The following is a 15,705-nucleotide window of genomic DNA, read 5'->3' as shown; positions in this document are numbered from 1 at the left end:
ACAACACCGGTCCACATGGGGAGCCTGCCCCATCCCGGCCCATGCAAACCGCGCGAAGCGAGTCCAGCGTCTGTGCGGCCCGCGAGGGGGTGGGGAGCCTGTCACGTGTCCAGCGCATCACGCGTGGGTGAGGGCCCGTGGGGGCGCACTGGCGGGCCATGCAGTGGTGGAGGAGGCGGCACCGAGTTGCGCTGGGAAGGCGGTGGTTGCAGCTCAAGTGCAAGCGCAGGTGGTGGGAAATCGCGAACCTGGCGACGGTACTCAAGGAACGTGCAGGCCTTGGTGGCCAATGCCACCACGTTCTTGCCTACGAAGATGGCTGAGACTCGGCTATCACGGAAGAGTGCCATGTTGGCGGCACGAGCCAGCACAGCCACCACATTGACAGTGGCGAGACTGAGCACCGGGTACAGCATCATCTTCTGTGGTGCGATGTGCTCCCCTTGCATGCTGACCTCACTGAGCGCTACGCAGGGCAGCACCAACAGCAGCATATAGCAATAGAAAAAGGTGAGACCTTCGGCCCACAGTGGCAACCCAGTGCGTGGCGGCTCCCAGAGGTTGGCCTGCATGTCCAGCAGATCGAGCAGATCTAAAGCCACCCAGAAGAGGCGTCCCCGCAGGTCCTCGCGCTTTCGGAAGGTGCGCACATATTCCATGCGGTCTAGTGCCACAAGCAGCAGGAACAGGCCTGGCACACACACTGACAGCAGCAGTGTCAATGCCTTGCGAGCCACTGGGTCGGCCGCTCCGCGCCGCGCTGCCTTGTAGTTCTGAAAGATGAAATAGAGCTTGATCTCCAGCACGAAGATATAGAGGAACCAGAGGATCATAGCGTAGCCACGCTTGGCCGTGCGAACCTCGGCACCCACCCACACGGCCACATAGCGCAGCACCAACAGGAAGCACACGTCGCCTACCAACACAATTATGCACACGCCAATCTTGCGCGGGCCCTGGTTCTGCTCCACCAGGTATGCGTCCATGACGGCCATACTGCCCATGATCACCAGCGTGGTCAGGCACACGTGGCGCCGGTCTGGAGGAGGCAGCACCATGGTCAGCGGCCCGGGCTCGGCCCTGGCGCGCGCGGTCCCAACGCGAAGCCGGACAAGGTCCTGCTGTGTCCCAAAGAGCAGCGGGCCCTGATGCTCAGCCCTCCGGCATGGCGCAGCGCAGCGGGGCGCGGGACTTGTCCACTTGCCCGGAGAGCGCTGCCGCTCCCGGCCGGCGAGCTCGGAACCTGGGAAAGACCAAAGACAAGTCTGATTGTGGTGTCAACTGGCACAGAGGCCGGGCCTGGCAGGGCGCACCGCAGCCTTCCCAAGCCTGGCTGTTTCCTGCGCATGGTGCTGTCCCCACGCCGGGTGCGGGAGACCTCCTTGGACGCACGCACGCGCCGCTGCTAGCACCGGAGACCCGGAGACCCCGAACTTGGCCTCCAGAGGGCGCTGCGGCCCCACCTGAGGGACGGATCTCATTCCCGCCACCGCCTGGAAGGAAATGGAACGGAAGTGGTTTCTCCCCGCTGCCACTCGCATTCTAATGCCCTGGTGATTTGTCGCGGCTGGACCCACACCTCCTTCTCTCCTAGCTCTGACAGCCTGAACCACAATGCCCGGACTGGCGGCTTTAGGCCGCTTCTTTAGAGGTTCAGGGCATCTTCTCCTGGTGTTGCTCGGTACTAGGCGCTCAAGGAGAACTGAGGACCCAGGTGTCGCCCCGGGGACAGGCACTGAGCAAGTTTTCCGATCATAGGTGGACAGTCATTTGAGTCCTGGGATATCCATCCTACGAGTCCCTCGTGCCTTGCGCCATCACCACTCCCCTTTCTTGGATCCACAAGCCAATCTCTCCTCTTCCTGAGGCAATCTAAGGCAAAACAGACAGTTCTCTTCCCTGACCCACCATTGCTAGCCATAGCCCTGGAGACGCGTTTTCCTCCTGACCACACCTCCTGCTAGATACTCTCTCTGGCCCAGCACACTTGCACTTTCGGCTCCTTAGATCGTGGGCCTCAGCTGCTGAAGCTCCCTCCACCTTCAGGGCCAACCTCAGGAAAGCCATCAGCAAGATTTCGTGTCTCCCCATGATCCTGGCACTGCCTGTCACGTCTGTGGTACTCGGATGTGATGGCCAGACTGTGAATCCTGATAGCTGAGCCTGTTCACACCACCCAGCCCAAGGCCACATCCAACCAAGGCCTCTCCTCTCCCCTCCAAAGCACCTGGCACGAGGGCTCTGTTTACTGTCCTGTCTAGACAAAGACATAAAATTTATTGTCACCCATAACGGCGATGCATTCAACCTGCTCCTGGTGACACCACAGTAACCCTCAAACTCCATCTCGGCTTCTGCCCCCTCCATTCATTCACCCCTGGGGTTCTCACAGAGCTTCAGTGAGGTGCTCAGGAGTCATTGCCCACAGCAGGGCCCCAATGATCCACACACTCCTGCTTGTCGGCTACACCCATTTTCCTTCCCACTCATAGGTACTCCTCTCCCAGGACACACAGGCTGGGCCCACCCCTGCCCACCTGGAACTCCATTGGCTACAGCCGAACACTGAGAATCTCCTTCCTCTTAGCAATTGTCCAGGCTGAATAGCCTGCTGTAACCAACCCTTTCCATCATCTGCTCCCTGGCTCAGTCACTGTCAAATGCTAAACGTCACGAGCCAACTGGTAATGGGACAGACCCCAACCGCTAGGAGAGGAGTGTCCGGCCTTCAGGAAGCCAGAACCCAAGCCTTGCGTCCCCTCCCCCACACTCTGCCCTAGCCATGTTCCCTGAGATCAGCTCGGGTCCATCTGCCCTGGGTCTCCCATGCCAGGCCCAAATGTCCATCCCTACCAACCCTGCCCACTGTCCAAACCTCACACAGAGATTCGGGGCCTCCAAGCCCTAAAATGCCTACCTCTCCCTCACGCTATGCAAGATACTCTCTTGGCATCTCCAAAGGAGAGGCTGAGGCGAAGGAGGGTCCTCTGGGTTGAGGAAGGTCTAATATCTCCCAGCAGATTGCGTTTCAGTTTGTCTTTTCCCACTAAAGGTTTCCCCAGTGGGGCCTGGGCCTGGTCCTGCCACCATGCAGCTGCCCCTGCCCATCCCACGGCCTGCAGTCTGGGGGCGGGAATAGTACAGGCCCGCGGGCAGCCGCAGCCGCTGCCGCGGACGCCTACCGCCCAGCTCCGCCGACCGGCTCGGCTCAGCCACCCGCCTCCTGCTGTCCCGCCGTTCGCATCCCGCGCTTACCCGGCCGGCCAGATGCAGCGCGCCGGCCGGCCCCGCCGAGCCTCCGCGCCGGGCCCAGGCGCTCCGTGCTGCGCTCCGCCCCTCCGCCGCGGGCACCGCCTCCGGCCGAGGCCCCGCCCCGCGCCCCCGGGACGCCGGGACCCCAGCCGGGAGAGGACCCAGGTCCTAAGGCTGTTGCGTAGTACGGGTTGCCATGACGACAGCTCTGCGCGCTCTGGACAGGTGACACTAGGTGCCAGACGACCTGGCACCCCAGACCCCGCGGTCTGTCCACTTGGCTTCACGCGCGCGCGCGCGCGCGCACACACACACACACACACACACACACACACACACAGAGAGAGAGAGAGAGAGAGAGAGAGAGAGAGAGAGAGAGAGAGAGAGAGAGAGAGAGAGAAATGAAAAAATGTCAAAGAGTTCTCATCAGTCCTCACACCATGAAATGACTGTATGTAGCTCTCCAAGCCCAGACCTTGACGGCCACTTAAAGGGAGTCTGCCTTCTTGCTTCAGGCAGACCTCGGTACCCCGACCTGCGGAGGTGGCCGGACGTAGGGGCGGGGCTGAGTGCCGGCTAGCCTAGCCGCAGTTATAGCTCCTGGCCAGACCTCAGCAGTGGCCCGCAGGGACACACATGTTAGGGCCTAGAAATCCGTCTCTCAATCAGTACAAGAAGGACCAAATGGGAGTGCATCAAAGAGGGCTAACAAGGCTCCAAGGTGAGACTTCTCTCCAGGACCTCTTCACTAATCGGCCCATTCCTACCTAACCTTCCATCCCAATAGCAGGGCTGCTCTGCCCCGAGGCTTACTGGTTCCCAGAGCTGCGGCTTCCCTCTGCAAGTACTGAGGACAGGGGCTGGAGGGCCTTGAAGGGGTGCAGCTGTGGTCTCCTCAGCTCCTGTCAGCAGCCTGAACAGACATTGGGTACACTTGGTGGCCAGCTCTGAGTACGTGATGGATTCTGTTCTGGTGACCCTGGGAGGCTAGAACATCAGACCATATTGGTCCATACTCCTGGTAGGGGTGGGGGGACGTTCCAAGATGCCGGTCATCAGGAGAGAAGAGCAAGGACTAGCCTGTAATAAACGAGCCTCCAAAGACCCCAAAGCTCTCAATTACCCGGGAAGAGGCCCTGCATCTAGCTAAGAAAGATCCAGTCTCCTCAGCCTAGGGGACCAGGGGCCTGGGAGAGCCAAGCAAGAGTGAGGAGGGGGCTGGGAGGACAGGCGGTACATTTCAGTCCTGTCTGCTCTGTTTCTTCCTTCATCCTCCTACTTCCTCTCAGCCATAACCCAACTCTAGCCTAAAACCTGCCGGCTTGCCTCGGTGCTCCGTACCCCCATGCCAGCATCCTCCAGCCTACGGGCAAACATGGGAAAGGAGAGTCTGAGCTCTGTTTGTGGGAAGGACCACAGAAGAAGACATCATCCTGAAACCTTTTGGGTGGGTGGTCCAGAGTCTTTACAGAGGTCCTTAAGAGAGAAAGGTCAGAGGGCAAGGAGGCTGCACCAGCAGAAGGGGTCAGGGGTCAGGGGCATGGACTTCTGTAGAATCTGATTCAGTCAGCACGTAGATTCTACGGGGCCTCAGAAGGAAGCAACCTTGATTCTAGTCTATTAGGGCTTAGGCCTATCCCACCACACAAGCAAACTGTGTCTCTCCCAGCAGTTTGTGGCACCCACGGTGAGAAACCAATAGTTTCTGACCTGAAGCAACTCCACACTACTACATCCGGGAAGCTTTGAGGTGTCGTCCATACAGAAAAGTCTGTGGAGATCAGCCCCGTGGTCACACCTGTAGTTCTAGCTCTCAGGACTGAAGTGGGAGGTAACTTGAGCTCAGGAGGAATGTTGTCTTAGAGATAAATCAATCAGAGACCTGAAGTCCCAGGTCTAGAGGAGGTTGACACGGTCACGCTAACCCAGGGTAGCCCATTTAAAGTAGGTCCAGTTGACATTTCCAGCTTACACAATTGCTAGCCCACTATGGTCCACAGAGCCTCCTGACTCAACATCCTGACACAGCCATGACTGTACTCCATCAGGTTTCCATGGTGGGATTCAGCTGGCCAGCCTCAGAGCACAGCCCGGAAACGTGCAGGGCACAGTCACAAACCATGTTTTGTTCAGAGAACCAAGAGGATGAAAATCAACAGGGCCCAGGGCAGAGCAACACTGAAACTTCCGTCTACACACAAGCAGACAGTCAAGTAAAGCAGAAATGCACAAGTATAGGTCAGACGGGGTGCAGGGCTGGCGCAGACACGAAGGAAAAAAGGTATGGTCTGCTTACTGCTCTAACAGGAGACTAAACTACAGGGCTTAATGCACGCCTTGGTGTGCTTGAGAGGCGAGGGAGGGGGATCTGTGTGAGTCTGTGGTCAGCCTGGTCTACATATTCAGTTCCAGGCCAGCCAAGGCTATAGAGTGAGACCTTGTCTCGAAAACAATATAAAAACAAAACACAAACAAACAAAACCATGTACTCATACCATTAAACGTTTCAGCAAAGGTCTGCAGCCATTAATGAAGCAGAACAGAAAAACGTATCTGATTCCTAAATCTAATACAGGGAGCCTACAGCAATCAACAGCAAAACCACAATTATCGTGAAGTGTAAGAATGGCCAAAGGCAGGCATGGCGGTGCACGCCGTAATCCCAGGACCTGGGAAGAAGGGGCGCGAGGATGTGGAGTTCCAGGCAATCCTCAGTGACATACTGAGTTTGGGGCCAGTATGGGCTGCATCAAACTGTCTCAGAACAAAAGTTTGAATGCTTTGTGCCATGCTCCAGGACAAGGTAAAGACATCCACCCCATCCCTCCCTCTTCAACCCCACTCTCATTTCTGGCCAAAGTTGGGGGGGGATAAAAAAAAAAAAAAGAACATACAGGGGCTAGAGAGATGGCTCAGTGGTTAAGACTGCTCTTCCAGAGGTCCTGAGTCCAAATCCCAGCAACCACATGGTGGCTCACAACCATCTGTAATGGGATCTGATGCCCTCTTCTGGTGTGTCTGAAGACAGCTACAGTGTACTCATACATAATAAATAAATCTTTTTAAAAAAGAAAAAAAAAAGGACATACAGTCTAATCTCAGTTTAGACTCTAAGCTCAGTTCAGTGGTGGTTCTCAACCCTTTGGTGTCACAAATCAAATATGCTGTGTACCAGATATTCACACTACAAATTTACAACAGTAGCAAAATTAAAGTTGCAAAGTAGCAACGAAATAATGCTATGGTTGGGGGTCACCATAACATAAAGAGCTGTATTAAAGGGTCACAACACTAGGAAGGCTGAGAACCACTGTTTTAGAAAAAAAAAAAATGTGACTCTTCCTGCTGATAGACAACATGAAAGTCTATAGAAATCCCAAGTGTCCTCCCAAACCGTCTGCAGTGTTTATAAGCAAACTTAGAAAGGCAGAAGGAAACCAGGTGAAGCAAAAATCAAGTGCTATAGTCCCAGGCCCTGTAACTGGCCAGGGCAATGGCTCAGTAGCTGAGAATTCACGCTGCTCTCCATGCACGGGCTGGCCCTAGGCCTCCTACACACAGATAGCAGATGCCCAGGATGGACTCCATGTGGGTCTTTAAGAGGAACAGGGCTGACTCTGACTCTGTTGACTCCCTTTGGATCCCCTTCCCCTAGTTGGGCTGCCTTGTCTGGCCTCAGTGGGAAAGGATAAACCTAGTCCTGCTATGGCTTAGTGTGCCGGTTGGTACCCATGGGGGAGGGGAGGATCCCTTCTGAGAGAGGGAAAGGAGGTGGGGGAGGGAGGAGCAGAATGTGATGTTGGACTGGGAGGAGAGGAGGGAGGGGCTGCAATCAGGATGAAAAGTGAATACATAGCTTAAGGGGGAAAAAACAACAAGAATGCAGGGAGAGAAAGTTTATGCTGCTCTGGAAGCAGGGGCACTCTAACTTCAACATCTATACAGCAAGTTCTAGGCCAGCCATAGTTACACTGTAAGACCATCTCTCAAAACAAACAAACAAACAAAACCATGCTGCATTTCTAGAATAACTCAGAACCAGAGCCATAGAAGATAGCCCATTGTAACTCCATCTCTAGGGGATTTGATACCCTCTTCTGACCTCTACAGGCACCCACAGGTAACACACACACACACACACACACACACACTGACATGCAGACACACATAGACTAAAATAAAAATTATCTGAAAAATGTAATTAGCAGTGAATGATTAAAAGCCAACATCTTTTAAATAATAACATTTACAGGAACTACTGGTAAGTTCAATGACCAGTATCATTCTACACAAACATATACGTCAAAAACTAAAATATACTGATGAGAGAAGTCACGGTGTCTCAACACTTGGGGCATTCCGAGCCCATGAGCAGCTAAGTTCACCCCAGCTCTGCTCACGATGACCGTAGACCAAACACAGCTCCAGTCAACAGCCCTGAAATAAGCAGACTGTAACTGCGTGTAAGTGTAAAGCCACACCCCAAACAATGCTTATAGAGAAAGACAAAAGAGTCCAGATAGTGCAGCAAGGGCCTGAAGACTGAACCAACATGGCCTCAACCATGCTAGGCTGGCATTTTGCCCTGAAGCCACATCTCCCACCCCTCATTAATGGAATTTGGTTTTAGAGACAGGATCTCCCTGGGTATCCCTAAATAGACCTGGCTGGCCATGAACTCAGAGGTCGCCTGCCTCTGCCTCCTGAGAGCTGAGATTAAAGACGTGCACCACCAAGCCCAGCTATTGACGGATTTTACAAATGCATGTAGACCTGAGTGGCCGGGACAGCGCACACAGGCAGGAGAACAGAGGTCTGTGAGACAGGAGAGAGATAAGCTCTTGCAAATGTGACCTTGTGAAAAGCGTACTGACTAGTTCACATGCCACACAGGCCACCATGAACTTCAGTGGGTCTTGGCATACTCATAAGAAAAAAAAAGACTAATTGTTTCTTACCCAAAAATTAACGCAAACTGTTACATAGTCTTAATTAAGTTAAATGCAAAGTTAAGGACTTTTCAAAAGCAGAAAAGGCAAGAAAATCCTTAGCTGATCATGATGGCACACACCTTTTATCCTAGCACTCGGCAGGCAGAGGCAGGTAGATCTCTGTGAGTTCCAGCCCAGCCTGGTCTACAGTGTGAGTTCCAGTCCAGCCTGGTCTACAGTGTGAGTTCCAGTCCAGCCTGGTCTACAGTGAGGGTTCCAGCCCAGTCTGGCCTATGTAGTGAGTTCCATGACAACTACAGTTACATAGAGAGACCCTTTCTCGGAAAAGGGTGGGGGGAGGAAAAGAAAATCCTTACAGCCTGGGGCAAAAATAAATAGTTTGAGGACAGCCAGGGCTACACAGAGAAAGCCAGTCTGAAAACTTAAAGTCAAGAGCGGCGGTGGGTGCCCATAGCCTCAGCAGTCAGGAGAGGGGCTTAGGAAGCTCCAGCTGGAGGCCAGGCTGAGCCCCACAGGAAGACCCTTAGAGAAGAGGAGCGGAGACCCTGAAAGCTTGTAAACCCTGTATCAAAGACCTCTATGAGGGAAAAAAGGAGTCCATGATCATTTGACTTAAAACTTCTTCTTCAGCTTTATAGTGTTGGGAAAGTGATCCATGTTCAGTCAGAGCCATACGCTATAATCCTGCCTCACTCCGGACAGCTTGGAATTGCAGTCGCTGCGGGCCTTGGGATCAGTATGGCGTCTGCAGCATGCTTTGCTGCTGGCTGCGTCACCTGTACGTCATCACGCAACTGTCAACGTCTGATGCGTGCATCGCGCATCCGGATTCGATCTCACTGAAAACAGACGATCATCTGTATAGTATCGGGGAGGGTTTAAAGGCAGGGAAGGGGGGAATGGTGTAATTATAATCTCAAAACTGTGTGGTACATGTATGCTTCTCAGCGGTAAGAAGCAAAACACGGGGATGCCACCTTCAACCCAGGCACTTGGGAGGCAGCGCCAAGGGAATTTCTGTGAGCTCAACACCAACCTGAGTGACAGCGAGTTCCACGTCACCCAAGACTACATAGTGAGACCCCTTCTAAAAATAAATAAACAAGCAAATAAAATGACAAACAACCCAACTTACAAACAGCCCGGCACTACAGATATGGTTTGGCAGAGCACTTGCCCAGCGTGTGGGAGGCCCTGGGTTCAATCCTGGTACCAGCTTCCCCCACCATAAAAGTCAAGAGACCTAAGCAAACGTTTCACTGAAAAGGATATATGAGTGGAATATCCTGAGAAGTACTCTGCTAGGGAAATACACGTCCAAACTGTGGAAAATGTAAAAGAAAGGTATCATCTTTTCTATCAAAGGGTTACATAAGACAAAACCTTATTTTTAAAACAGTAAAGAAAAGCTAGGTGTGGTGGTGCACACCTTTACCCTAACACTCAGGAGGCAGAGGAGGGTGGATTTCTTTGAGTTCAAGACTAGCCTGGTCTACATAGAGAGTTCCATAACAGAGTCCTGTCTTAAAGGGGGTGGGGGGGGCTGCCTGGCAGAAATTCAGATTCCTCTAGGGTCAGAACTTCTTGAAATCGAACTATGTGCTCCAGGTTGTAGGTGGTGCTCAAAGGTGCATTCTTCTTATCAGATGAGTCACTTTAAATTTGCCCAGTCATGTAAATGCAAGGCTGAGCTCGGACCCCTTTCATTAAGAATAAACCCAGCAGGAACCCCACCCAGTGTGCTGGCCTGCTTGGTCCACAAACTTCTCGCCTTGCTGAAATACTTAGGATTTGGCTGATCATTTTCTTAGGACCTGGACCTATTTCTAACGTAAAGGATGATTCATGTCTTAGCCTTGGCTGTTTACTTGACACCTCCTAGGGTAAACTGAAAGAGTCTCAGTTGGACTATTCAGATTAGATTGTCCTGTAAGCATGTCTTCGAGAGACTGCCTGGTTTGAGGATTGATGGTGGGGCAGGGGTGCAGTCCACTGTGGGTGTCGCTCTCCCTACGCAGGTGGGCCTAAGCTGCTAAGGAAAGAATCCTGTGAACTAGCAAGCAAAGTTCCTCCATGGCTTCTGATTCAAGCTCTGCTCCAGCTTTCCTCACTAGCATGTGGATGTACAAGCTGCAATCAACCTTTTCTTCAATGTTTTATGACAGCAACTTCCTCACACCTCTCAAAGTGGCTCCGAGGCGATGCTATAGTGTGGATCCAGAACGCTGCCCACACGGGTCCGTGTTAAGCGTTTGTTTCGTAGAGTGGTGTGATTTGAAAAAGTGGTTGGTCTTCTCGTCTCTGAAGGTGACAGAAGGACCCCAGCCCTCGTTGCTTTTTTCACACCCCTGCCATAAGATGAACAGATATGCCCTGATGTGTGTCTTTCCCCCACTAAAGAGATGAGGTATGGACCAAAACCTGAAAACCTTGTGAGCCAAAATAAGCCTTCCTCACCCTAAGCTGATGATCTCAGTCTTGTCAATAACAGGGTGTCACAGGCCAGTTGACAGTTTTGGAGGTTATGGGTATCTGGGGCTTCCATCAGCCAGTCAATTACAAACAGACTGAAAGAGACGATTCACATTTAAAAATAAGCACACAGAAAAGTTGGCATCGTCTTCCGGTCCCAGGCACTGCGGGAGCCTCAGGTTACCGTGCAGGCATGGCCAAGTCCAAGAAACACACCACCCACAACCAGTCCCGCAAATGGCACAGGAATGGCATCAAGAAACCCCGGTCACAAAGATACTAATCTCTTAAGGGGGTTGATCCCAAGTTCCTGAGGAACATGCGTTTTGCCAAGAAGCACAACAAGAAAGGCCTGAAGAAGATGCAGGCCAACAATGCAAAGGCAGTGAGCGCACGCGCAGAGGCCATCAAGGCCCTTGTGAAGCCTGAGGTCATCAAGCCCAAGATGCCAAAAGGCCCTAGCCGCAAACTCAGCCGTCTGGCTTTCATCGCTCACCCCAAGCTTGGGAAGAAGATTCGAAGCTACATGGCCAAGGGTCGTAGGCTCTGCCAACCAAAGCCCAAGGTTCAAACCAAGGCAGAGGCCACAGTCCAGCTAAGGCCCAGGCTTCGGCTCCAGCTCAGGCTCCCAAAGGTGCCCAGGCCCCTGTGAAGGCTCCGTAGAAAAGGCCCCTGCCAAAGTGAAGACAGACGGACAGACTGCCGTGACACACCCGCCTACACACTAGTGCAGATGACCAGTGTCCTATGCTGTTTTTACAAATAAACTTGAAACAAGAAAAAGAAAAGAAAAGAAAAGCTGGCATCAAGGGAACAGACAAGATGGTCTCCTATAAACAGAGGGCTAAAAGAAAGCACAAGTCCCCAAACTTCTGAGAATGGCGGCCAGGAAGTTGAGACCTATGTCCTCCTGCACCCAGAAACAGACATATATAGAATCTGAGAGTGTAAAGTATCAGCAGGGGCTCAGAGGCACACTTGTCAGGCTGTGCCTGTGGTCAAGGGGACTAGCGATTCCACTGAGCGCTGTGTCATAGCAGGGTAGGCAACTCTGGGGGGAAATGGGAGCCATCCGTGGTCTGCATCTGCCCAGAGTATGTGTCCCTCCCGGGGAAATAGCAGGAAATGTGCCACCGTGGTGCCAAAGCCAGGAAAGGGACAGAATGAGGACAGGACACTACAGAGGGTGACAAATGCCACACAAATAGATGTGTAAAACTGGGACTAAGCAGGGGATTTGGATGCAGTCTACAGCTTCGACAGGAACGTGGGATCTTAGAATTTCCCTAACGCTGAGAGCCGTGCTGTGTTTACAGGCTGGCAAGTGCTTGGACTTCAAGACTCTTTTTTTTTTTTTTTTTTTTTTAATTGAACAACTTTATCTTAAAAAACAAAGATAAATGTACAGATTTTAAAAGCATTTTTGCATAACAGTATATGAATACATTTTTGTCAGTACTTGATTTTTTTAAAGGTTTCATAGTATGCATTAAGATCTTACTAGTTACAATGAGCATAAAGTACATGTAAAACAAGATGTAATCTGGAAATAGTCAAAGTTTTCCTGGTGTGTAAAGATTTTTCTTTTTTTTCTTTCTTTTTTTTTTTTTTTTTGTCCTTTGTTTTTCTTGATCTTTACACAGTCTGTGAGTTGTTTCTGGGGTGTTCAGAGCTTTCTGGGGTTAGTATCCAATTATCAGTGACTGCATATTATGTCTGCTCTTTTGTGACTGGGTTATCTCACTCAGGATGATATTCTCTAGATGCATCCATTTTCTTAAGGATTTCATAAAGTCATTGTTTCTGATAGCTGAGTAGTACTCCATTGTGTAAATATGCCACAGTTTTTGTATCCATTCATCTACTGAAGGACAACTGGGTTTTTTCCAGCTTCTGGCTATCATAAATAGGGCTGACTTCAAGACTCTTAAATCGGTTGGCAAGTCCTCTTAGACAGTCACGGCATTGAGCTTCATGCCTACAGCATAATTAGTTTTATTTATCTACATGAGTGCATGAGGTTGCATGAGTTTACATGTACCATGTGTAGGTAGGTGCCTATGGAAGTCAGAAGGTGTCAGACTCACTGGAATTTGAACTATTAGATGGGTATGGGCTACCTGACGTGGATGCTTGTGAATTCAACCCGGGTCCTTCACAAACACAGTGAATGCTCTTAACCGTTGGGACATCTCTCCAGCCCCCGAGCTTTCTTCTTCTTCTTCTTCTTCTTCTTCTTCTTCTTCTTTTAAGTCTGACCTGAGCTTAAATCTGGCTATCACTGATTATTGAAAACTCCTTGGCACCACCTCAGTCTGCCCAGCAACTGGGCCAAGGTTTAAGTGCCAAATCTGACTCTGCAAATTGTTCTCGCGTGGTGCAGCGCAGTATCTACACAAAATATGTATGAGCAGGTTTACATCATACACATTTTATGTGTGTTGTACATGTTTGCAAACACATCCAGTGCAGGAACAGAGAGAATTCTAACGGAGACTATCCACTAGCCTATGAATGTTTATGGGAGTCATTTGGCTTTTCCATTTGAAATTATGTTTTATGTTAGCAGTTTCTAAAAACCAATAAAGGTAATTCTTTATATTAACAAGTCCAAGGGAAAAGATGATTGTGTCAGTAGATGCAGAGAAGACATTAATAGAATCACACCAGTGTGCGCTACTTACAAGAGAGGAACTCCCAGGAAAATGGAAGAGAATGGTTTATTCTTTAACCAATAGAATGCATCTATAAAAACCCTACATACACAGCAAGCTCAGCGATTAATGGTTGAAAATATGCTCTCTGAACCAGGAATAGACAGATGCCCACAGCTACTGATCTGTTCATTGTTGTGCTGGGGACACCAGAAACCAGGAAAGGACATGTTATGAGTAAGAAGTAGACATCTTAAGAACGTATGGGAGCGGTGTCTGGAGACATCTCAGTGGCGAAGTGCATTTGCTGTTCTTACAGATAACCTGGGTTTGGTTTCCAGCACTTACATTGATTCACAATAATTTTTAATTCCAGTTCTACGGGAATCCAGTGTCCTCTTCTGACCTCCATGGACACAAGGCATGTCAATTGTGCACATACATACTTGCAGGAAAATTCTATACATATAAAGATTAATCTGAAGCAGCAACAGTCAGGACTGGAACCGTGGCTCAGTGGTTAAGGGCCCTGCTGCTCTTCCAGAGGACCCAGGTTCAGTTCCTAGTACCTACATGGTAACTAACAACCATGTAACTCCAGCTCCAGGGCATCTGACAGCCTGGCCTCCACAAACAGTGGATACATGTGGTGCACAGGCATATATGGGAGCAGGACCCCTATGCAGTTTGAATTTTCTTAATTTTATAACCTTAAAAGAGCTAGAGATAAGTTCCTAGAATTAATAGAGTCTAGCAAGCAGAAATCAGCTATGCCTCTGCAACCTTTAGCAAATGTAGCGTTAATCTTCAGACAGGAAAACAGAGACAGGGAAAGAGTCTGTAAAACTTAAACAAATGCTGACAAATAAAGCCAAACAAGATAAATTCTCTATCCCAAGGATTCATGAGTCAGCAATAAAGTGCTCAGAAGAATCAAAATTATGAAAACATCGATTCTCTTAAAACTGCCAATGCAAACGTTTTCGGGAAGGGAGTGTTTGCTTAGTTGTTTGTTTTCGGGGGAAGTAAAGGTATTGTTTCTGATGTTGTTGTGGTGCTGCTGAGACAAGGATTCTACATAGCCCTGGCTGTCCTGGAACTTACTATGTAGACCAGGCTGGCCTTGAACTCACAGAGGTCTGCCTGTCTCTGCTTCTCAAGTGCTGGAATCAAAGGTGTGTGCCACCATGGCCAGCCAACCTTTTTCTAAAGTTTAACACTCACTCTACAATGTCTGAGGGAAAGCTGTCGGGAAAGAGAGCACTCCTGAAACAGCTCTCTCTGAAACAGCACAGAGAACAACATGTCCTCCACACGTGACAGATTACCTAAAGCAGAGTAAAGTCATTCACAAAAGGAAGAGCAGAAGTGAGAATCGGGAATTCACCAGCAAGCCACCACGGAGACGCAGGTCTGGAATCCCAGCAGCCCAGAGGCTGCCTCAGGAAGTTCATCAGCTCATAACCAGTCCACGCTGCCCTGTCCAGAATCCACTTGGTAGAAGGAGGGAACTGACTTCTGCACATTGTCCTCTGACCTCCACACACTTGCTGTGATACATATGGTCCCTTTCCTGTCCTTCTCCTCCATCAGAGCAAGGTGTCCAAAGGATAGAAGGCCAAGGGAAAGTAGGTAGTCCTGGCCCCTGCCATCGTGAGGAAACAGGAGGCAAAAAAGGTAGTCAATCATTTTTTGAGAAAAATCCCAAGAACTTCAGCATTGGGCAGGATATCCAGGCCAAAAGCGATCTCACACACTTTGTCAAATGGGCCACTAGGTAAGGCTGCAGCGGCAAAGAGCCATTCTCTACGAGGCATTCTCTATAAGTGACTCAAAGTACCTCCTTTCGTTAATCAACTCATCCAGGCCCTGGACGGGCAAACAGCTACTCAGCTGCTTAAGCTTGACCACAAGTACAGGCCAGAGACAAAACAAGAAGCAATGGCTACTGGCCCGTGCTGAGAAGGAAGCTGCTGGCAAAGGGATGTCCCAACTAAGAGACCATCTGTCCTCCAAGTAGGAGTCAATACAGTCACCACCGTGGTGGAGAACAAGAAGGCTCAGCTGGTGGTGATTGCCCATGATGTAGACCCCATTGAGCTGATGGTTTTCCTGCCTGCCCTGTGTCGAAAGACAGGGATGCCCTACTGCATCATCAAGGAAAAGGCCAGGCTGGGGCGCCTGGTCCACAGGAAGACATGCACCACTGTTGCCTTCACACAGGTTAACTCGGAAGACAAGGGTGCTCTGGCTAAGCTGGTGGAAGCTATTAGGACCAATTACAGAGACAGATAACAATGAGATCCACCACCACTGGGGAGTCAACATCCTGGGTCCTGAGTCTGTGGCTCACACTGCCAAGATGGGAAAGGCGG

The 15,705-nt window shown here is 50.6% G+C and overlaps 1 protein-coding gene and 2 pseudogenes across 3 annotated transcripts in view; 2 read left to right on the top strand and 1 right to left on the bottom strand.

Moving 5' to 3' along the window:
- Window positions 1-15,705, top strand: part of LOC308418039 (transmembrane protein 11, mitochondrial-like) — a 444,261-nt pseudogene that overhangs the window by 18,450 nt on the left and 410,106 nt on the right. The window lies entirely within an intron of this gene.
- On the bottom strand, window positions 102-1,058 carry TMEM121 (transmembrane protein 121; the record flags this gene model as incomplete). Its single annotated transcript, XM_080935105.1, has 1 exon — window positions 102-1,058. One exon carries the CDS (start codon window positions 1,056-1,058, stop codon window positions 102-104), a length of 957 nt encoding a protein of 318 aa, XP_080791231.1.
- Window positions 10,870-11,339, top strand: LOC308434768 (large ribosomal subunit protein eL29-like; annotated as a pseudogene). The gene has a single exon. The product of its transcript is annotated as a large ribosomal subunit protein eL29-like (transcript).

Source organism: Micromys minutus (assembly GCF_963924665.1).
Source record: "Micromys minutus genome assembly, chromosome: 1".
NCBI classification, from domain to species: domain Eukaryota; kingdom Metazoa; phylum Chordata; class Mammalia; order Rodentia; family Muridae; genus Micromys; species Micromys minutus.
Note: the sequence above shows the minus strand (reverse complement) of the source record. Positions and strands in the feature narration are given on the sequence as shown.